Source organism: Trichomonas vaginalis, chromosome VI, assembly GCF_026262505.1.
Source record: "Trichomonas vaginalis G3 chromosome VI, whole genome shotgun sequence".
Lineage (NCBI taxonomy): Eukaryota > Parabasalia > Trichomonadida > Trichomonadidae > Trichomonas > Trichomonas vaginalis.
The window spans coordinates 10,482,510-10,506,067 of NC_067208.1; the positions used below are offsets into that span (position 1 = coordinate 10,482,510).

At 31.6% G+C, this 23,558-nt stretch overlaps 10 protein-coding genes across 10 annotated transcripts, besides 2 other annotated features; 3 read left to right on the forward strand and 7 right to left on the reverse strand.

Annotated features, from left to right (window-relative positions):
- Positions 1-2,292: 2,292 nt before the first annotated feature.
- On the reverse strand, positions 2,293-4,108 carry TVAGG3_0839870 (protein ubiquitination; the record flags this gene model as incomplete). The annotated part of the gene is made up of 1 exon (XM_001297613.1): positions 2,480-3,994. One exon carries the CDS (start codon positions 3,992-3,994, stop codon positions 2,480-2,482), a length of 1,515 nt encoding a protein of 504 aa, XP_001297614.1.
- Positions 4,109-4,462: 354 nt separating this feature from the next.
- Positions 4,463-5,521, forward strand: TVAGG3_0839880 (spectrin binding; the record flags this gene model as incomplete). The annotated part of the gene is made up of 1 exon (XM_001327283.1): positions 4,463-5,521. The coding sequence occupies one exon, from the start codon at positions 4,463-4,465 to the stop codon at positions 5,519-5,521; it is 1,059 nt and encodes a 352-aa protein (XP_001327318.1).
- Positions 5,522-5,667: 146 nt separating this feature from the next.
- On the reverse strand, positions 5,668-8,718 carry TVAGG3_0839890 (exportin 1/5 family; the record flags this gene model as incomplete). The annotated part of the gene is made up of 1 exon (XM_001327282.1): positions 5,668-8,718. One exon carries the CDS (start codon positions 8,716-8,718, stop codon positions 5,668-5,670), a length of 3,051 nt encoding a protein of 1,016 aa, XP_001327317.1.
- Positions 8,719-9,053: 335 nt separating this feature from the next.
- TVAGG3_0839900 (cyclin-dependent kinase inhibitor 2C-related family) lies at positions 9,054-11,161 on the forward strand (the record flags this gene model as incomplete). The annotated part of the gene is made up of 1 exon (XM_001327281.1): positions 9,472-11,091. The coding sequence occupies one exon, from the start codon at positions 9,472-9,474 to the stop codon at positions 11,089-11,091; it is 1,620 nt and encodes a 539-aa protein (XP_001327316.1).
- Positions 11,162-11,479: 318 nt separating this feature from the next.
- TVAGG3_0839910 (ankyrin repeat and SOCS box-containing protein 4 family) lies at positions 11,480-13,352 on the reverse strand (the record flags this gene model as incomplete). The annotated part of the gene is made up of 1 exon (XM_001327280.1): positions 11,550-13,352. The coding sequence occupies one exon, from the start codon at positions 13,350-13,352 to the stop codon at positions 11,550-11,552; it is 1,803 nt and encodes a 600-aa protein (XP_001327315.1).
- Positions 13,353-13,945: 593 nt separating this feature from the next.
- On the reverse strand, positions 13,946-15,799 carry TVAGG3_0839920 (regulation of choline O-acetyltransferase protein; the record flags this gene model as incomplete). Its single annotated transcript, XM_001327279.1, has 1 exon — positions 13,946-15,799. The coding sequence occupies one exon, from the start codon at positions 15,797-15,799 to the stop codon at positions 13,946-13,948; it is 1,854 nt and encodes a 617-aa protein (XP_001327314.1).
- Positions 15,800-15,931: 132 nt separating this feature from the next.
- On the reverse strand, positions 15,932-17,098 carry TVAGG3_0839930 (regulation of choline O-acetyltransferase protein; the record flags this gene model as incomplete). Its single annotated transcript, XM_001327278.1, has 1 exon — positions 15,932-17,098. One exon carries the CDS (start codon positions 17,096-17,098, stop codon positions 15,932-15,934), a length of 1,167 nt encoding a protein of 388 aa, XP_001327313.1.
- Positions 17,099-17,190: 92 nt separating this feature from the next.
- Positions 17,191-17,645: a mobile genetic element.
- Positions 17,244-17,546: a mobile genetic element.
- Positions 17,646-18,440: 795 nt separating the features above from the next.
- On the forward strand, positions 18,441-19,280 carry TVAGG3_0839960 (uncharacterized protein; the record flags this gene model as incomplete). The annotated part of the gene is made up of 1 exon (XM_001327277.1): positions 18,453-19,220. The coding sequence occupies one exon, from the start codon at positions 18,453-18,455 to the stop codon at positions 19,218-19,220; it is 768 nt and encodes a 255-aa protein (XP_001327312.1).
- Positions 19,281-19,546: 266 nt separating this feature from the next.
- On the reverse strand, positions 19,547-22,212 carry TVAGG3_0839970 (immunoglobulins domain-containing protein; the record flags this gene model as incomplete). The annotated part of the gene is made up of 1 exon (XM_001327276.1): positions 19,595-22,207. One exon carries the CDS (start codon positions 22,205-22,207, stop codon positions 19,595-19,597), a length of 2,613 nt encoding a protein of 870 aa, XP_001327311.1.
- A 434-nt stretch (positions 22,213-22,646) lies between these two features.
- TVAGG3_0839980 (glycine-rich protein family) lies at positions 22,647-23,543 on the reverse strand (the record flags this gene model as incomplete). The annotated part of the gene is made up of 1 exon (XM_001327275.1): positions 22,647-23,492. One exon carries the CDS (start codon positions 23,490-23,492, stop codon positions 22,647-22,649), a length of 846 nt encoding a protein of 281 aa, XP_001327310.1.
- Positions 23,544-23,558: the final 15 nt, after the last annotated feature.

Below are 23,558 nucleotides of genomic sequence, written 5' to 3' on the forward strand. Positions count from 1 at the left end.
TTTTTAATATTTGATTTTAATCATGTATTTATATAATACATCATATATACAACAGAGAAACTCACTTAAAATCCTGTTTTAGACATTTGCTTTTTTTCTTATTTCAAAAATCTATATTTTTAATCAAAGTATATAATTATAATAATTTTATTTTGAATAGAATTTTTTCCTTTCAAAAATTTTAACAATGTAAATTTCATGATGATGGGTAATTTTAATTCAAATCGCTTTTGAGAAGTTACGGACCTTTCATGATTTTAAAAATCGCTTGATTTAGCTTATACAGTAGATGATTAACTCTAAGAAAAAATTGATTAGATTCTGAGTAATCAATATCGGATGATATACCATGACATAATATAGTCATATCATTTTAATACTCGTTGATATGAATAATTCAAATAAAACTCATTGAATTGTAATTGAACAACTTTAATGTCAGAAACCATTGCCTCAATCACCATTCTATATCCATTATTGAACCCAATCAAATGCATAAATACTTTAAATCCTATCGTAATGACCAAGATATGCATTTCTAATTGAACATATTATATTTTACTTAAATACTTCATTTTTTTCAATTACCGCACCATCAGATGCTATGTTTAAATAATTGAATAGTCCAAAATAATTAAATCAGATAAAAATTTAAAAATAAAATAATATTTAAAAACAATATATTGCTGATCAAAATAACAAATGAAAACGAATGAAAACTCGTTATCTCCAAACTGTGAAAAGAAATAATTCGGTAATATGAATACAACTCAAAATTACCAAATAAAAACGTCCCAAAACAACTAATTCAATGACCTCAGCAAAAATCATTGATATCAGATACATTCATGCATAAAGCATAAATACAATAATATGAAATTAGATATCTTCGCTATTGTTGAACTTCATGTGAAGGAATTCATGGTTACACACATCCTCAATTGAAAATCTCTTCTTTGGATCCATGCATAACATTCCACCCAAAAAGTTGATGAATTTCAACTTATCTTCGTCTGAATCGCCATGATTATCTCTGTATGTCATGATAATTCCTGAGAGCTTCTCAAGATGTAATGTGGAGGGATCCTCCATTGTATTTTTGTTAATAAGTTCGCTATTCTTGTCGAAGAAGTCATTGTAATGTGGAGAGACGCTCTTCATGTACGCTGGAATCTCCCCACAACGAGTTTCCATTAACTGTAAGCAATGAAGCTCCGAAGTGCCGGCAATGATTGGAAGACCAATTGCAAGCTCAGCAGCGATGCAACCCAATGACCAGATATCAATCTTTACGGTTGCTGGAAGACGTAACATAACTTCTGGTGCTCTGTAATAACGGGATTGGAAATATGTATTTGCAAACTCTTCCTCATAAATTAAGCAACCGCCAAAGTCGATAACCTTGAAGTTTCCATCGAAACCGAGCATGATATTCTCTGGCTTCAAGTCGCCATGGCACATTTTGTTTTTATGTAAGTAAGAAATGAAAATTGAGGCATCACGGATGATCTTCTGAATCTTTGCAAGTGAAATGCCACGATATCCGCTCTGTTCAATGATATTTAAGACTGAGCAATTTAATTTTTCTGTAACAGTGAAAACGTGATCTTTGTATTCGAAGTAGTCGACATACTTACATGCGTACTGAATTGGAGCTGTCTTGTCACGCTTGATATACTTTAAAACGCAATTCTCACGATATGCTGAGTCTTTTGAGGAAGTATTGTTAGTGGATACCTTAATAGCACAGTGCTCATTAGTGTGTAATGCGATAGCCTCATAAACGCTACCAAATTCGCCAAAACCTATGAGGTGGATAAAACGAAAGGCAACACGCTTGCTTGGAGAAATAACACCGTTCATATGAACGATGAGGTGGCCCTTCGCATTCTCCAATGCCCCCTTCTTCCAAGGGACAGGATCCTGGGTAAGTGGAATACAATTTATTATTATTCTGCCGGAATGAATTGAAAGGGGCCAAAATTTTTCTAAAATTTTTTAAAAGGAATACTCTACTAAGTACATACATTAAATAATAATTGATTGGAATTTTTCAATAGATAAATTCTGACGATTTCATTTTTCCAAAAATTGAATGAAACTATAGCAACGTTGTTAAATTGGAAAAAACGAAAAATTATAATAACACCTGCATTCACAACTTTTTTTCCAAAGGGAGATCGAAATGATAAAAAAAAATTAAAATTTCATCGTGATTTAAATTTTGTTTGAGCGTAACATTGAAGGGGTTTAGACTTTTCTAAAGAGATATACACCTAGTAATAAACATTGAAAGATTTATATTTTTTTTATTGAAATTATATGCTTCAAGAAAATCAAAAATATACAAAAAGGTTATAAACGCATCCAACATTTACAAATTACAAATCCATGGAAATAATAACAAAATTTAATTTGATCTTGATAAAAGTTGTTCAATCTCAATAAAATGGTTATCACGAGCAAAATCTAATGCAGTTCATCCATTGCAGTCTTTAATATCTTTTTTGGCACCAAAATCAAGTAAAAGCTTTACAACTTCAATACAATTATTATCGGCTGCGAGCATAAGCGCTGTTTTACCAGAATTGCTTGTTGCATTGATATCTGCATTTTTCTCTTTCAAATATTTTATAACATCAAAGCTATTCTTAACGCAAGCAACCATAAACGGCGTATTACCCCATTTATCTCTTCTTTCTATATTACAGCCCCTTTCTATGAATATTTTAACAATTTCGAGCGAATTATTTGCAGATGCAATAAAAAGTCCATTCCAATTGTTTTTATCACCAACATCCATATCTATACCAGCATCTATAAGTGCAGAAGCAACTTCCACTGAACAATTATATGATGCAATGCATAACGCGTTCTTTCCATACTTATCTTGGATAGAATTGATTGCTTTCTTCTCAATTAGTTTGTTTGTGATATCAATCCTATTATGTAAAGCAGAATAAAGTATTGTTGTCCATCCAATATGGTCTTTGGCTTCAAAATCAGCTCCATTTTGCAAAATTAAGCCGAAACTCTTTAAATGATTGTTTTCGACAGCATGCATTATTGGATATTCTTTAAAATGATCATAAACTTCTGTGTTTGCGCCGTTTTTAAGTAATAATTCAACAATATATGCAAGTCCAATTTTTGCTGCAACAATTAAGGCGGTATCATGATTAGAATCATAGACATTGATATCGTTGATATTATTTAACTTGTAAAAGAACATTTTCAAGTTGAAAAAGAAAAGTGTTGAATCCCATGAAAAATCAAATCCAAATTTTTCAATAATTTCGCATGCATATTCGTTATGATGTGATTTGATTGCATTATCAAGACATTTCTGAGTAATGTTGAACGATTCACAACAAATCTCCAGAATCCTGCAATTATTACCGAAGAAAGCGTTCTCCAGTGTCTTTTGAGTAACTTTTGCATTGTTGGCAAGCAAATACTCAAAACATTTTTCAGATCCAAACATCGCCGCTGTGTCCAATAAATTTAGACCGTTGCTCAATCGTACGTTGAATTTAAACTTCGGTAATAGTGCCAAGCATTCCAATGTCTGAGCATCATCCCAGAATAAGCAGTAGTTAATTGTTTGTTTTGGATAAATTTGATAAATTTCGTCTAGATTTTTATCGATGTATTCTTCAGGTGTATCGCCATCGTAACACTCAGTTTTGATTAACGCAGCTTGTAGTGGCTGACATGAGAAGTAATAGTGCGATGGTATTGTTACAATTAATTTATCTACCAATTCTTTGAATAATGAATGATAAAATCTAAGATTTTTCCTATTTTTATATGATATCATATCAATTATGTTCACAATCAACGCGTTGCAGATTATATTTTCGTCCATGAGTTTTTTCGTAATATCAACAATGTCTGGAATTATACTATAGTCAGTTTGCCATAGGAGTTCGGTGAACTCTTCGAATTTTTTGCAATTGTTCAGCTGGTCAGCTGATAAAACAGCTAAACACATTTTGTGAGAATTATATCTTTATTCAATTAATTGAATGATCGCGATCAAACTTTCTTATGTTTTTTTATTAGTTACAGTTAATTAAAAACTATTTCCCTAATAAAACATTAAAATGACAATAACACTGTCTTGTCATGATGTTTAATTCCCCTAAGTGTTTTTTGCTTGTCACTTTTGGTAAAATTTTGGAAATTACAATTTAGATATTTTTGATAAACAATTGATATATAATCAATATTACGATACAATTTCTTTGGATTTTGTATAGTTTACAATTTTCCCAAAATGATTTCATTTTCAAAGCTATTAACAATTCTATTAAGCTAATAGAGTGAATTTTTTTCAATTCAATTTTTCACTTGCAAATCAAGGTTAAATATATTCCACAACCAAGTAGTTCGAAACAGATTGATGATTTTTTTTCAGAAATCCGTTTTATTTTTATTTTTTTTTAATTTTACTATATCCATGGGTGATACGTATTTAAAACAGTATGAAGACTTTATAAATACATATGAGAAGCTCTATCATATCAAGTCATTCGAGGCAATGCAAGAAGTTTTAGTTCTCATTCAAAATATTTTAATTGCAAAGTATAAAATTCATATCACCGATCTTATTATGAGTATATTTACTGCAATTAAATACAATTATCGATCGATTCATCTTTATACATTTATTGTCAATGAAATCTTAGCATCAAATCCAGTCTCCGAAGCAAATGCCGTTCCTCTCTTCGCCAAAGTCGACACATACAATCTTCATGTCAATGCTTATGTAAATGATCTTTATGAAGTAGAAATAGACTCTGATACTTTTCCAGACGAGGATAGTGTTCAGTATATGATTTTGTATGACCAAATCGATAAATTCAAAGAATATATCACTCAAAACTCATTAGATAAAGTTGTCTTATATGTTCCAAGTTATCCTTTCTTTTCTCCTCTTGAAACCTGTGCATATTTCGGGGCGGTGAATATTTTCAGCTTCTTACATTCAAGTTTAAATCATGAGATTTCAGAAGATTGTTTGGAGTTATCTTTTATCGGTGGTAATACAGATATCATCAATGAATGCATGAAGTCACATAAATTAAATCGCGGCTGTTTAACATATATAGTTTCATCTCATAACAATGCTTTTCTTGACTATGTTTTCGAGCATGAACTTTTTAAACCGAAAGATTTTGATTATGATTTTATTATCAATTCGCAAAACTTAAAAGCATTATTACTCATGTACAACTTAGAAAAGAATTCAATTATTCCATGGTGTGCAGCATTCCAACAATCACTTGATATCATAAAGAGTGGTGATCTTGATTTAACTCGGCTAGCTTGGGATGATTCATCGCTTCTTCATTATTGTGCAATTTACGATAATGTCGGCGTTTGCGAGTACTTGTTGAATAATTCTAAAATTGACATCAATTCTAAAGATATGGAACAAAATACTCCTCTTCATCAAGCTGTGACTTGGGACCATAAAAATATCATTGAACTTATATGGATGAACATTAATCGTTGAAACAAGTTTTGCTTCGATATGATGGTTAGAGTTGATACACTTCTAATGAGATTTGTCAGTTAAAACAGAATATATATATAAACCTTTAGAAATAAATGAACAAATAATAACATAAATATACATATACATAAAATATAATAATAATATTATGAATGAAGTTTGAAATTGGAAATCATATTTGCAAAATCATTAACTTTTGCATTTTTCTCTTGTTTCTCTAATTCAGCCTTTTCCTGTTCAATCATATTTTGTTTTTCTTCCTCTTGTTTCTGTTTCTTCAATGTCTCCATCTGAACTTTAACAAGGGCTGGATCTCTTGGACTGACTTGTTTTGCTGCAATCAGGAAATCATTGAGTTCTTGGTTAAACATCATGAACTGATTTGAGAATGATTTCAATCCTTCAAGTTCTGTGTAAATATCTGTCGGAGAAAGTTTTTCAAATATAGTCAAAAGAGAGTTAACAATTTCAACAATATTCTCTTTAAAAGCGTTTGAAGCAATGATTTCTCTCAAAAAGTCCATAATAGCAAAGAATTCGTATCTATGTAATGAATCAGTCAACAAAGAAAATGCTAACAAACAGAGATCATTCACATAACATTTCTGGAACTCCATGGCCTCATTTTGAGGTAATTTATTTGTTGCAGATGCGTAAATTTCTGCCAATGTTCTAATTGCAGATTCCGAAACTTCTTGTTCAATATCATGAGCATTATACTGCAAATATTCAATACAAAGATTAATAATATTTGGAGGAACAGTGTAAATAATTCCTGTCATTATCAAATTCTTAAGGAAAATGTTCATTCCCTTTCTAAACGAAGTAAATTCGTAATCATCAGAATCAATCATATCTCTGTAAGCTTCAAAGACTTGTTCGAATATTTGCGGCAGATAATCAACAATAAATTCTCTGTATTTCAAACAAACAACAGCAAGAAGATTCAATAAAACAGATGGTCTACAATATTGTTGTGAATTATGGAAATCAGGAACAAAAACTTCGAAAAGAGGTTGTTGTATCAAATTCCAAATCCTCTCTAGAAAAGGTAATGTCCTAGTTGGTTTCTCTATCAAACTGAGAATCGTGCTTTTCAATATCCTCGAATTGACAGAGATTTGTGTTTGACAATTTGACTCCAAAATTGAATCATTTCCGATTTTGGAGTAAACTTGGTATAAATTAACTAATATCGGCATCAGCTTCTCAAGGAAAGGAATTAATGTGCTGCCAAATAAATAGCCAATCTTATCAATACACATCAAACTTTGAATGACATTGTCAAAACCGTCCAAATTCAAATTTTGAGAATGATTTTGTAAAGTTTGGAAAGGAGAAGAAATGAGCATTTCCAAGTACTTCTGGAGTTCTTCCTCGTCATTTAGGCCTACAACAATCAACGCTATTACGTGAAACATCTCAATTGTATTGTCACTTGTCAAATTTTCAAAAATTGAAGAAAAATTTTCGATGACAAAATTCAAAAAAGATGAATCATTTGAAAAAGGTTTGCAAAGTATCTCAGAACAAGCAGAAGCAATAGAGATCATTGCCTTTATAGAAGCGTCTTGGAGTGCTTCATTTCCTAATGCTGTGAATTCAACAAGTTTTTTCATGACAGAAATTAAAATTTCTGGAAATTCTTTCAGATATCGCGTGTACTGCGAACAGATGTACATTAATCCTGCCGCCGTCGCCGCCTTCACTTCTTCTTCCGGTCTGGACTCTATCAATTGTAGAAGATAGGAAATAATCTTCGAAATCAGGTCGTTTTCCTCTTTGACACTGAAAGAACCGCGCAAGGAACCAATGCAGTAGCAGAGAGACTCAAATGGACCAAACAGAAATGGCTCGGAACTGCTGATATATGTAATGGATTCGTTGATGACAGAAATTGTGTCTTCTTTGTCAAATCCTGTCAAAAATGACATTAAATCCTTGGAAACATAGTAGGAAGAGGTGCTTTCGGTGCGGATTTGAGACCGAACGTGTACTCCATTCTCATCTACAGTGATTATGACGTCATTTGGTCTTTCCATTGAAAAAACCATAAATCTTCGTAATTGTTTGAAAGCTTCGACGTAGAAGTCGAAAGAAGGCATGTTCTGGAAAATGGTTTCATGGTAGATGCGTAATGTGACGTTATACCACATTTCTGTGCACATTCTGATTGAATCTTGATTTGATCGTTGGTAAACAGAGAAAGTGCAGGTCAAGGCGAATACGTAGGCATCTCTGGTATCATCTGATTCGAGAACATATGAGAAATTACTGATATATTTCGTTAAAGAAAAAATTATTGTATTTAAGTCTTCATATGAGATATCTACGAGGTTTCCATCGGGAAACCATGGCTGTAGAGACGTAATCATGAGGTTAAATGCAGTCTGAATGATAGGAACTTGATCTAAAATATTACTCGCTTGAAATGAGTTGAAAATAGGTAAAACTTTCAATGTGTACTGCTGGTTTAGTAAATAATTGTTGCAAACACGCTCGAAAATTTGGTTTTGTATCAAGTCTGTCGTTGGAAAAATTTCAAATAAGGTTTTGTATAACGAAAGAGTGGATAAAATTATATCTTCTGGGTAGTTATTGTCGAACACGTTGCTGATCATTTCAAAAACCTTATCTGATTCGTTCTTAAACCCCTCTTGGATCTGAATTTGATCTGAAGCTGGAATTGTAGTGGAGTCGTAGTTAGTTACTTCTAATAAAAGCATTGTAGTCATGTCGATTGCATTTTTGAAAAACTGAGGTTTATCATTTTGCGAGTAAATATCTGAGAAAAAGTTTGGCCATTGTTCTGGATAGTATTTTTTGGCGAATTCTACAATAATCTCGTCGATTTTGGTAATGAGGACTTGTGATTTATTGTTTTCTAAATAATAATAGAGAATATTCATAAAAAAATCTTTATATTTTGTTTGTTCTTCAGCAGAAATGTTATTTAGATTTGTTATCACAAACTTTTTAAAGATAACTAATATACTCAGCTTTGTTACAATAGGAAAATCTGATTCCATAACGGGAATCGTAATATTGTAAGTGTCTGAACGGTCATTTAATGATAAAATGAGCTGATTGAGACGTTCGCGTTCTTCTGAATCTTGTGTTGTATTAAATTTTGTAATAAGAGAATTAAAAACATTAATATCTATGGGAATTTGTTCGTTTAATAAATCATTCCACATTAATGTCACTTTTTTCAACAGAAGTTTGTATTCCTTTTTGCGTTGAAATATCATAAATATGCATTGTATATTTATTTTCCGCTTAAATACAATTCTTATAAACTAAAAGAACAAAAAATTGGATAAGATTCAATAATTCGACATTGTTAACTGAACGATTTGTTATATTATTCTCAACTTATATTCAGATAGCAAGTCTGGCATGATTTATTCAAGATATTAATAGAAACTTTGTTTCTTCATGACATATTGAAGAATTGATGCATTATTAATATTTTGTCTAGCTAAGAGTAACATATCTTTTAGTTTCCAATTTAAAATTGATAATGACGCAAGAAGAATTTCCACGTTTGGTTTATGATGATCTCATGAGCAAATTTGGAGATTATGACAATGCATACAGTTTATTGTACAAGCTAAAAGCCATTGATGAAGGCGAGATCAACGAAATTTATTCTCATATAAAAGAATTCATAATCAAAACAAATAAAACTCAAATAACACAAATACTGAACATAATTTATTTAGTTTCTTATTATAGAAATCGTTACCTCAAATCATATTTCAAGATATTCACAAAAATTCTTCAAGATTTTAATCCAAAAGATGTTGGCGATATTAATAGCGTATATCTTTACTTTTTTGATAAAGAAATTGAAAGTGATTTGAGTGATGAGCAAAAAGCAAATATTGATTTTCAAAATTATACTTTGGATGTTCATCCAGAAGGCATAATTTATAGGGCAATCATGGATGATGATGAAAAAATCTTTTATATATCTCATTAATCAAGACAATTTTAATGAAAAATCATTATTAAAAAGTGATTTATACCCAATACCTGAAGATGAAGATGTTAATGTGTTTCAAGGATATACTTTTCTTGAATTATGTTGTTATCATGGAGCATCACATTGTTTCAAGATTTTAATATCAGCATTGAATGTAGAAATCACACCTATTTGTCTTCAATTTTCATTTTTAAGTGGAAATCCTGAAATTATATCTGAATGTCTAAAAGAAATAGATCCTAATGAAAAATGCATGCATTATGCAATTATTGCACATAACACTAATTTTATAGAGTATTTGGCGAATAATTATGGTCTGAATATTGATTTAGATTGCTGTGCGACGCATTTTAACATACAAGCATTGATTATCTATTTAGATCAAACCAAAAGAGTCAACAAAACGTTTATTTATTCGCCCAGATTTCATTCTTTAGATCTTGTTAAATATTTTATCGATGCTGGAGCTGATATTAATGCAATAGATGAAATGGGAGTGACTGCTCTATGCAATGCATCAATAAATTCTAGTGTTGAGATTTTTGAGTATCTTATATCAAAAGGGGCAAATGTCAATGCTAAAACTAATGATGGAAATTCACCACTTCATTTTTGTGTGGAACAAAGTAGACTGCAATTTATGGAAATCCTTATTTCTCATGGGGCCGATGTAAATGCACGAAATGATTTAGGAAATTGTCCGATTATGACAGCATTGGATACAAAGAATAAAGAAATTGCAAAATATCTCATTTCTCTTGGAGCAAAAGTGAATGTTCAAAACAATTTAGGATTTAGTCCACTTCACATTGCAGTGATAAACAATTATATTGAGATAGTAACATTATTAATAATAAAAGGTGCTGATGTTAATGCGCATGATATGTGTAATAAAACACCAATTATGTATGCAATTGAGAACTGCAACCTTGAAATGATAAAATTTCTTTTATCAAAACAAGCAATTGTTAACGTTTCAGACATATATGAAACTAATGCTTTTAATAACGCAGTTGTTAAAAACAATATAGATGTAATAGAAACAATTATATCTCTTGGTGTGGATATCAAATCAAGAGGTGCCCAAGGAAAAACTGCACTTCATATGGCAGCACAAAATAATAACATAGTAGTCGCTGAATATCTTATTTCTAAAGGTGCAAAAGTTAATTCAAAAGATGATTTAGGGAAAGCGCCACTACATTATGCAGCGCTATTTGGTGGCATAGACTTAATTGAATTCCTTGTTTCACATGATTCTGATGTCAATTCAAAAGATGATGATGGAAAAACTCCACTTCATGATTCGATATTATCCTTCAAGTTTGATGAGAAAGTTGCCGAATTTCTTTTAATCAATGGTGCTGATATTAATGCGAAAGATAATAATGGAATGACACCGCTACATTATGCAGTACTTAATAATAAGATTGAAATGACAAAAATTCTACTCACTCATGGAGCAAATGTTAATGCCAAGAATATATTTGATATGACACCTTTAAATTATTCAATTAATGATGAATTATCAAGTATTCTTATCTTGAATGGTGGAAAACGTGATGAGGATCCTGTTTTGTGAATCTAATATGTTGAAAAAAAATCATATTATATTCAACATAAATATACATAATAGTTTATCATTTTGCGAGTAAATATACATATAAATATGGTAATATCGAAAATATACAAAGTCACTAATCTGTAAAAAGCAATAACAGTACATGTAACTAATATATTTTGCAAGATCTCATACTGCTCATACTATTAAAATTAGATTCAAACTGTATCTCGATATATTGAAGCCGATTTTTCACAAAGAAGAACTTAGATTCTGTGAATGTAGTGTATTAACACGAGGATTTTGAATATAATGGCACTCTCGATTCCAATAAGGAAGTTCATTATTAAGATCGGGTCTAATAAATAATTTGTCAAATTTATAATAGGATGTAATCAATATTTATAATGTTTTTTGTAAAAATTCTTAGAAATTGAAGTTTTATGGAGGAAATAATTTATAAATTCTTAGAACATAATTTAACTCTTTGAGTTATGTAAATGAAGAAATTCGATTAATTCTGCATTATTAATAGAAATTGCACAATCAAGAAGTGTTTCTCCATTGTTATTTGTTTCATTAATATTTGCACCATGTGAAATAAGAAACTCAATCAAATCTAATTCCCTAAAAGATTCTGCTTGAAAAATGGGTGTTTTTCCAAACATATCTTTTTCATTGATGTTGGCGCCATGTGAAAGGAGAAGTTCGACTATTTCTATAGATTTGTTATGAACTGCAAAAAAGAGAGGTGTTTGCCCGGTAATATTTTTTTCATCGATACTTGCACCATGGGAGAGAAGAAGTTCAACAATTTCTTTGTGTTTGGAGTTTGTTGCTAGATGAAGAGCTGTTAGTTCATCGCAATTTTTTTCATTAATATTTGCACCATGCAAAAGAAAAGGTTCAACTATTTCTTTATTTCCGCGTATCGAGGCAAAATGAAGAGCTGTATTTTCATCATTCATTCTTTCATTGGCATTTGCACCATGTGAAAGAAGGAGTTCAGTTATTTCTTTATCATCATTGAACAAAGAATAGAAAAGAGCTGTACATTCCTCATTAATTATTTCATTGGGATTTGCACCATGTAAAAGAAAAAGTTTAATTATTTCTTTATAATTATGTAACATGGCATAAGCAAAAGGAGTTTTTTCATCAAAATCTTTTTCATTGATATTTGCACCATGCGAAAGAAAAAGTTCAACTATTTCTATATAATTAAGAATTGTCGCAAAATGAAGAGCTGTTTTGAAGTCATAACATTTTTCATTGACATTTGCACCATGTGAAAGAAGGAATTCGACTGCCTTTTTATTATTACTTATTGATGCCTGATGAAGAGCTGTTATGCCATTTATATCTTTTGCATTGATGTCTGCACCAAGTGAAATGAATAATTCGAAAAGGGATGGAATATTAAATATCGGTGAATAAATAAAGCATTTGTCAACATCATTAGTTTGGTCGAAATAAATGAAAAATGCTTCAAGATTATTATATTCTCCACAGTATTCTAAATCAATCTCTATATCATATTCATTCATCAAGAATGTAACAAAATCAATGTTGTGCGAAATAATTGCATATTTCATGCATTCTTCATCTGGTGTTTGATACTTCAAACATTCACTCATGATATCTGGATTTCCACCCAAAAATGAAAATTCTAGGCATTGCTGAGTTATTTCTGATTTAAATTTCGATCTTGATAGCTTGAAACAATCAACTGCTCCATGGTAGCAACATAATTCAAGAAATGAATAACTTGTCGAATGATATGGATATAAATTGTTTTTAAGTTTTTGATTTTTATCAAAACTATCACTTTCTGTGAATGAAATGAATCTTTCTTTGTCATCATTCATAATTGCTCTGTAAATCGTATTTTCCGAATGGATGTCTTGATTTTTTGAACTGTTAACTATTGCGCCTAAAATGATTTTTCCATCCTCTTCGTGAAGGTAACATTTAGTTAAATCTTCAATTGGATTGACATCAATTGTTACTTGATAATCTTCAGAAATGAGCTTGACAAGAACTAAGTATGAATTTGAATAACGATTGTTATAAGGAATGAGATCTAAAATATCTTGGATGACATTTTCTGGGAGTTGCTTCTTTGAATCAATCAATTCTGTTTTGATCATATTGTAAATTGATCTTAAATCTTCTTCTTTATCCGTTTTTAGCTGATATAACGCATTATACGAATCAATATAGGATTTATAGTTACTCCTCAATACATTGTAATCAGGTGGGTCAATGCCTTGATTACACATTAAAAAATTTAAGAAACCGTTGGCTTAGTTTATACCTATTCAATTTTTAAGATAATTGTTTTTAGGTAACGTTTCACTTTATCTTCACAAGATGCGTAGTTTACAACTATTCAATTTTGAAATACCAATCGATATGCCTTATATTTCATTATATTCATAAGAGTCAATGCCTTTATTCGTATTTCAAAATTGAATAGTTGTAAACTACACGTCTTGTGAAGATGAAGTGAACCGTTACCTAAAAACAATTCATTATATTCATAAGAGTCAATGCCTTTATTCGACAGTAAAAAATTATCATCATTTTCACATTATTTGAATTTCAATCAAAATGTGAAAGAAACTTGAAATGATTTCAATGTCCTTACATAAATATACATTTTGCAATATAATTTAAGCAATCACTAACTAGGTTAACAACTTTTCAATTTTTAATAATCTGTTTTCTAGTTAATATAACGCATTATTCCAATTAAAATAGCATTCATTGTTACTTCTCAATTCATTGTAATCATATGAATCAATGTCTTGATAAGATATTATAAATTTATAATACAAAAAAAATCGCAATTTTTTTAGTAATAATAAACATATTAAACTTCTTGGCAGAAGTATGCAAAGCCCATGTATGTTCCTGGTTTATGTTTACGATAGACTTTACGGCTTGCTGACTCTGCATATGTAGCAATTGGAGTATAAAAAGGTGTAATGTGAGGTGTAACTTGTGCCGTGGAATGAGGAGTTGAATGAGGAGTCAACTTTGGAGTGTTAAAATGTGTCAATTTAGGAGTCAAATGGGCAGTTTTGAATGGTGTCTGTTTAGCCATATATTTAGGTGTGTAAGCTGCTGTTGAATGAGGAGTAGAATGAGGTGTCATGAATTGTGTTTTGAATGGTGTGTTAATTGGTGTTGTTTTATGTGTGAATACTGGTGTTGAAAACACTGTAACAAATGGTGTTGTGTGCTGTGTTTTAAAAGGTGTGATAAATGGTGTTGTCTTTGCTGTTGAATAAGGTGTCTTAACTGGAGTGTTCTTAGGAGTATAAGCTGGCGTCATGATTGGAGTAACTTTTGGTGTAATTCTTGGTGTAGCGAATGGTGTTGGCGTAGGGAATAAAACATTCTGGAATGGATTACTTGGATACCATTCATCATATCCTTCTACTGTTCTGCAAAATGCTTCTGGTGGAGGGCAAACAACTGTTCTGGTAAGCTGTGCACCAACTGCATAATTCTTAATATATGAATATTGTTGCCCATCAGCTGAGCAGTTAATTGAAAGATATTCATGAGCTACTTGATCAGTTACAACGTTTATTGTGAATGATTGATAATCATCTGCACAGTTATAAACAGCGCATTCATCTTCATCATAGTATGTCATGCCTGGAATTGTGGCTGTTCCATCATCGCAATAATGTCTTTGTCCTTTAAGTAAATAGTAGTTTATATATTTCGAGCCGAATTTTTGATACCCATATGGATTATAGTATGATTGTGCATTACAATATTCTGTGAAATACGATGCAATATTTGGATCTGAACAATCTCCATTATAACTAGATGCAATTCCCCATGATTTGAATGTAAATGAAGACTCATCAAGTGAAACATTTGGATTTTCAAAATAATACCAAGGAAGTGTTGTATAAGCAGGACCAAGTGGCCAATTTGGCATATATTCACCATTGATGTATTCTTTATTACCAAAGATAAGCGGTTTTCCAAATCTCCAATCAACTTCGAAGTTTCCTGAATCAAGTAAATTTGCCATTGTAACCTCTGTGAATCTTAAGAATGGAACACCATCATGTTGAAGATTTAAAGGAACAAGCATATCTTCGGGATAAAATGCTGTGTGTGGTCTCAAAGAATCTGGATATAATAAAACTCCTGATGGACAAGTATTGTCATCTCCAACGAACCATTCTTGTCCAAAGAAATGTTTACCATGATGATGAGCATAAGGAGTTGTAAGAACAGCATATTGAATTTCATTCTTCGTAAAGAAACAGTAAGGATTTGGATAATAATTTGATGATAACTTAGCATGGAAATGTCCACGAGTTTGTATACCAACTAATATTGCTGACATTAGATTATTAAAGAAATTGTCATTTCTTGTATTGATCTGGGATGCTTGAGTAGGAATTTTTCTTGGATTAAAAATAACTGTCATTTGATGATATGCCCAATATGTCGTATCCCAATAACTAATATCTGCAACTTGGAATAAATCATCATCTGAATCACTTGGATGGACCATCCATACAATATATAAATCACAGTTTGTTGCAATGACTGTTAAATTTCTCATAGCTGCAGAGAATTCATCGCTGTAACCAATGTATCTGTCTGGAAGTGGTTTAACACGCAATATTCGCTCTAAATATACTCTGGTGTTTTCAATTGTTTGTTGATATGCTTGAATTTGCTCTGCGGTCATAATGTCTTCTTCACGGCATGTGAAAGTTCCACCACCCCAAGTAACAGTTTGTCCAACCGATGAACATGACTGTGGATCGGGATATGTTCCGTTGAAGAATCTGCAATCATTTTTGATTCTGATTGGTTCGAATTATGGAATAGAATCGAAAATTGGTGTAGGCTGGGGTGTTGGTTTCAGTGTTGGAGCTGGTGTTCGCGCAGGTGTTGGTTTTGGTGTTGGGAAGAGTACACCAACAAATGGATCACTAGTGAAGTGTTGATCCAACATTTGTCTTGTTCTGCAGAACTGTTCTGGTGATGGGCATGTAACAGTTTTTGTTGAATATCTGTTACCTGGATAGGTTCTAGTGAATGTAAATGTTTGTCCTTTCGATGAACATGTGAATGTCTGTGTTGCATTTGTTGTTTCATCAACAATAACATCTAATGTGAAGCTGGTGTATCCATGGCATTGATAACTTGCACATGTATCATCAGAGTATTGTGTCAAACCTTCAACAGCTGCCTTTCCACTTGGACACATAAATGAAGGGAATTTTACTGGTTGATAATTATATGTGTCGATTACACCAGTTTGAAAGTATCCTTTTGGATTGTAATATGTTGGATTATTGCAGTATTCTCTTTGTACTTCACCTGCTGGATTTGAACAATTTATTGCTTCTGTATATGGAGTTCCCCATGTGTTGAAATCATAGCCAATATTAGTTTGTTGTAAACCAGGGTTAAAGAAATAATTATCTGGTAAAGCTGTTTGGGGAGGGGCTAAGGGCCAATCTTTGATAAATTGTCCATCGATTGAATCTTTATTTCCCCATATTAATGGCTGAGCCATTGTCCAATCAACTTCATAGTTACCACTGTCCAAAAGCATCGCCATTGTGACATCACTAATTCTTCTGAATTTTCCATGGGTAAGATGATTTGTATATGAATTACTTATATCTGTATAGTAAATAACACCTTCAGGAGTGTTATTGGCACCAAGACCGCTATCTTCGATAACAATTCCACTTGGACAAGTTTTATCGTCACCGTAAAATGTTTGATTTCCATAGTTCTTTATTGCATAGTAATGAGAATACGGTGTGGTGAGGATGGTAAACTTCTTTCCATACTTTGTCAGGTTGCATAATATGGATGTGTATGGATTTGGATCATATTTTGGATGGAATTTAACAATATAATCATCTGAAATGGCAATGAATCGTAGTATAGCGCTTAATAGATCATAGAAGTAACCATTGTTTTCGGAATCTTTATCTTGAACAGTATCTGGGAATCTATTCTGTCTCATATAGATCCTATCTTGTAAACATCGATTGTAAATTTTATCTTTTTCTGAAATTCGTCACATACATCATCTAAGTATATTTCTACTATGCACGGAAATTTAATCTTTCCGACCTTTATAATAGGTTTTATATTTTGCAAGAATATATTCTTTGACTCCGGTATATAATCGTTTTTTCTACAAAATTTTATATATTCTTCATATGTATCCCTTTCCTTTATTTTAAGTTCTACATGTAGTCCATACACGTTTGGGCAATAATAGATATCAAAGATGAAAAATTTTCTATTTGTCATCTTTATATAAAGATAAAAAAAATATTTTTGATTAATAAGGAATTAATTTCATTTTATGTCTTATAATGTGCGCATATGTATTTAAAAGGCATTCATTGAATTGCTTTTCAATCTCTTTCTTTTTTTCATCTTCGAATATTATATCATTTTCATGTTCGAAGCTTGTAAGTTTGTTATCTTCAAATATTATATTGGTTTCATATTCATTAACGTTTAATAATTCACAGTCTTCCTTTTTAAATAAATGTTTTATGTATTCAGGATTAAGAATTCTATAATATTACTTCCCTTTAAATCTTTGAATATAAACAGGAACACCATCCTCTAAAATTCGATAATCTATTTTATCTGGTTTTACTTGTTGGGTCATTTATGTAAGAATAAAAAAAAATAAATTATTTTAAAATTAATGTTAAAAATAATGATACAAAATCGTTCAATATTGTATGAATTCTTACGTTTACAAAAAATGTCACATAACCCGCCCTCATATACTACTAATCTTTCATAATTACTTAGAAAACATTTCTCATCTTCCAAACCTGCTATTCTATTAAAATAACATTAAATACTTCGGTGAACTTGGAAAAACTATTTTAATATCGCAAATCTTCTGTAGAAGATTGAATTTCACCCAGATTCAAATAATGGACTCTTTGTAATTAGAGCAAAGGCATGAATCACATTATTTGCGAAAAGATTTTAACCTCAAAGCTGACATTAGAGTTCCTATCGCATTCAAAAAAAAAGCTATCTTAAAATTGTATGAATGCGTGCGTAAGATGGTGTATTTGTCTGATTAATACATTTCCAAATTTCCAGAGTAATAATTATTCATTTGTGGTTTTAATAAAATTGAAATGTTTATTGTCAATTTTATAACCGAAAGTTGTAAGGCATTTTCGTTCAGAAAAAAGAGATCGGCATATGCCATCCTCATCGATCAAGAAAATAAATTTAAGATGGTTTTGATTTTCATTTTATCGATTTTCATTCAATTTTTTTGAAAGTATTGCATTCAAAATAAATGATTTTTGAAAGATATTTGTCAATTCTTTATTATGTCAAAATACCTTCCTATTGAACCTCATGGGCCAGTAGATTTTGCTGTTCCGCGGATAATGCCTAGTACATCATACTCTGCAGCTCCAATGGAACCAGAGGACGAGGAAGTGTTAAAAATTATTAGATCTTTAGGAAATATGTCCGCTCCCACAGATACGGCAGCAGATTCATATACTCCATTAGCTTCTTTTGGCCCACGGTGCACAAGATGTGGTAATCCATGTGGTAATGATGTTTATTACCATGGACCTTTGCCATTCCATAAAAAGCACTTTGTGTGCAAAAGGTGTGGAGGGCCTCTTCATGTTCCAATTACAATTAACAACGATGTTTACTGTCAGAATTGTGCAAGGATGGTAAAGCCAAAAGCACCTATTTGTCATCAATGCAATGGCCAGCTCACTGATAAACCAGTGATAGTAGCCGGAAAATGTTTCTGTGAAGAGCATTTTACCTGTGCAAAATGTGGTCAAGTTCTTCAGCAAAATAATTTCGTACAACGATCAGGGAAATTCTACTGTCCGAATCATGCCCCCGAATCTCCGAAATCTGTTTGTTGCGTTTGCAAATTACAAGTCGAAGGCCAAAATATCGTCCGCAATGGTTTGGTTTTTCATCCAGAATGCTTTGTATGCACTGGATGTCGCCAAAATTTGGCACACGTTCCTTATTCTTTTATTAGAAATAAGCCATACTGCCTTTCTTGCGCCGATAAGGCTCAAAATATGATCAAAAACAAACGATTATCATCGTTCATGGTTTAGATCAGAAAATATATATATATATTATTTGTTTGTAAATTAAATTTTTTACTTCTTTAGCTATTTGTTGAAGAAAATCTTTTTTAATAACTTTTCAATCATCTGGATGTATTATTGATAAACAGTTCGAACAAAAATTATATTGATTATGATTTTATGTTATCTTCTTGATTGAACGTAGCTACGACAATGAAGTGGTGGAATTCTATACTATGAGTGCATAGACATTAAAAATTAATTGAGATTAACTTTCATCAATTTAAAACTGGTTAATTGAATCATACATAAAAAATGCATTATGACTGTCTTGAGAAAATATCAAATAATTATGCGAAAATGTAAATATTTTATTTCAAATAAATTATCGGACAGATAAATTAATCTTGATGAGATCTCTTCTTAGGAAGTAGAGGTTGCCTTTCAAAGTCTTCTGTTTCCTTATCATCATATTGGGAGTTTATTGAAATTACTGGTTTAGATTTCTTCTTTCCCGACTTAAACTTTGAAACAGCAGCTCCAATTGCAGCAGCAACAACAATAACAACAATTATAACAACATTGAAGGATAATCCGAACTTTCCGTTATTTCCTTCCTGTGTGTATTTGAACAATTTTGTTTTAGAGCTCCAACTCTTTTGGTCGTAAGAAATTGCGACGGGAACTTCACCGGCTTCATGCGGAGGAACAACAACAGTAACAACTTTCTGTACTGCTGACTGTGCGCGGACAATAGAAGAGCCAAATCTAACGAAAACAGAGTGTTTTGTTGTAATAATTTTTGACAAGGTTATTTGGATTTCAGCTCCACCGCTTGAATCGCCTGAAGAAGGATCTAAAGACACAACATCCGGGATCTCATCTGTACATACTTTGATTCCATCGCCTGTATAGCCTTCTTTGCACTCGCATTTTCCTCTGATGCATTCCGCGTTTTGATGGCAAGGTTGTGTGCACTCGTTGTCAGTGGAAACCTGTTTGGAATGTGTCGTTGAGGTGGAATCAACAACTGAGGACTCGCCAAGGTTAACTTCCTTTGGAGCTGGAATATCTGTTGGAGATGATGATATTGAATCGATAATATCGTCATCATAGACATTAGAAATCGAGATTTGGGATTCACTCGATTTGTTTTCGGCTTTGGAAACTGACGAATTTTTATTTTCTGAAATTGTTTCTTTGGAATGATCAACAATGGATTTTTCTACTTTGATTTCATCTGCTTTCTCTTTTTCTTGTGTTTCTGATTGTTTTTCGACCTTTGATTCTGAAATATTTTTATTATCTGAATTCTTTTCTTCTGAATGATCAATCAAAGATTTCTCTGGTTCTGTAATGTTTGATTTGATGTTTTCTTGTGTATCTGGCTCCTTTTCTACTTCCGAAATTGTAATATTTGGATTTTCTTGTATTTTCTCTTCTGAATGAGTAACATTTGATGTACCTTCTTCGGTTACATCCGTTTTCTCTGTGTTTTGAGCATCTGATTGCTTTTGTGGTTGATTTTCGGAAATATTCTCTTTTACTTCCGAAATAACCTTTGATTCTTGGACAATTGTATTATTTTCTTCTTTAATCATTGTTTCATTGTTTGTTTCTTCGATTTTTGTCTCATTTTGGGATTTGATAATTTTATCTTTTGGTTTTTCATTTAATTTGTCCTTGACAGTAATGTTTCCATTATCGGCATATTCATCTATGGTTGTAATGCTTTCGTTTTGTGTTTGAATTTGAGAAACGTTAATTTCTGATTTTTCTGGGACCGCTTTAGTTGAATTTGTCTCTTCTATCGTTTGTGATTTTTCGGACTTGATTTTTGTGGAATTTTCTTCACTAATATTTAATTTATTTTCAATTTTTGTAGTTGTTGCGTTTTCAGTTATGTTTTCATTGGTTATGTTGGTTTCTGATACAATTTCTTCGATTTTGATTGTGTTTTCTTGTTTAATTTCAGTATTTGTCGTATTCTTCATGTATTCCGCTCCAGAAGACTTGCTAATCTCTGTTTCATTAACTTTTACGTCATTCTTGAGGTGTTCTTCTGGTTTTTTACCTGAAATTGTTTCATTATTCTTATTAATTTGGATTTCTTCTTTTTTAGTCATGTTATCATGCTGTATTGTTTCATTCATTACTTCATCGTCCTGAATTATTTCAAGTGGTCTGAAATTCGCAATATCAATTTTATTTTTTGCCAATTTTGTGGAATTAGCTTTTGTAAGGTTAGCCACTGTTTCATTTTGTTGATCAGGAATTGTCTCGTTCAATAAAGATTTGATTATTTCTGATTCAAAGTTTGTTTCGTTTTTAAGTTTCACAGGATCGTTTTTAAGATCGTTTTCATTATTTTCAGCTGTTGCATTATGATTATTATCGTCAATAATATCGCTAATTTCTTTATTAATTTCATTTTCTTTTTCTTGATCTTTTTCATTAAGATGTAGTTTGTTGTCGGATTCTTGTTTCTCGGTATGATTACTTTTCACGATTTCCGTTGCGTTTCCATTGTTTATTTCGACATTTAATTTTATCTCTGTTGAATTTTCATTTTGTTGCAAAGATTCGTTTTTGTTCATCATTGTATTTTCATTTTTTACTGTTTTATTTGTAGTTTTTTCATTTGAAGGAATTTCGAACTCGATTGATGAATTTTCTGGTTTAGAATCGTGTGTATTTGTGTTATTTGTCGCATTTAGGTTCATTTCTTTTAATTTTTGTTCTCTTTCTCTTCGTTCTTTTCTAACAATTTCGCGATTTAGTAATTCTAAATCAATTTCGTCGGAATCAGTTGCGTTGTCGTTTATTTGAGATATATTTTTTACATTTTGAAGAGAATTTTGAGCTTTCACGTTTCCCAAATTGATTGAAACATTTTTATCTGGATTTTTAAAGGTGGCATCTTTCTTCTCATCACCTTTTTGGACTGATTTATATATACCCTTTCCGTTGTCAATATTTTCGGAAAGTGAAGATAAAACAAGTAAGAAGAACATTTTTTTGGATAAAAAAAAATATAAAAAAATTGTAAATGGTTCCTTATAGCAAGCGCGATGGTGATCATTTTTAGTCGCAAGACTGTCATAATAGCTATCACCTATTCTAACAATATCATGTCTATTAAGTGTACAAGATTTTATGAAGATCTAAAAATTAATATTCAGACTTGTCTTTATTCCATTATCATACTGCATGCTAAATCAATCGATATATATCAAGTGAGAGTTCTTAAATCATTGATTTTTTGTTATTTTCTCATTGATAAATCGAAATTACGCATTAATAGTAGCAGGATTAAAAGAAACTGAACCACTGATAAACGAGTTGATGATATAAGAATCTACACTAAAATGTGATTAATAAAACACCTTCTTTCCACATATTAATGTGAACTTCTATCTATAATTAAAAATTAGTATTGAAATAAAGTATTGTTTATCCTAAAATAAATAAAAACAAGAAATAAATAGAACGTTGATAAAATAAAATCAGACATGATGATTCAGTTAAAGTTATTCTGGAAATGATAACGTATCCATCGCCATCATACTGAGTTTCTGTGCCATTCTTTAATATGCATTTAGTAAAAACGAATCTTTTTTCGATTTCGCAATCCTGATGACCAGAGATATAGGAGCTTCCTCCTGATCCAGGTGTAATAGTTCCAGCATCTTGTGGTGCTAAACCTCCTCGATATCCAGCCCCACCACCGCCTGATCCTTCTGCAAATAAATCCGTGTTATCTATTCCGTTTCTCCCATTTTGTCCGCTGCCATTTTCAATTCTAAATGATTGCGACACTCCATGGACATAAGAATAAGTTTGAAAAGAAGCATCATTGCTCCTTATTCCACCAGCATCTCCCCAAACAAAGCTAAAGAATTGATACTGAGCACTAGTCATTACCCCACCACCGCCACCACCGGAAACGATTACAGGTGATGTTTGATCTGAATTCAAAGAAATTACTGTTCGACCGCCACCAGATCCACCAGATATTGTCATACTTCCCTTATATAAACTTCCTCTACCGCCATTTCCGCCTCCATTTACTCCACCAGGGGTTATCGAGCCGTCAAATTTGCCTGTTTGACCTTTTCCGCCAAGAGTCACATAAACCTTTATTGCTGTATTTATCCCGACAATACCGGATACATATGAACCATGGCCATCACCTCCGCCCGAAGGACCATAAGATTCGACAAAATACAAACCCGGGTAGAAAACATATTCAAATGTTTGCCCTAAGGCCACAAATCGCTTGATTTCTTTAACAGGCATTATACAGCTCTCTGTAAGCAGTCATATAAATATATGACGTGAATACCCTCAATTTTATCATAAATT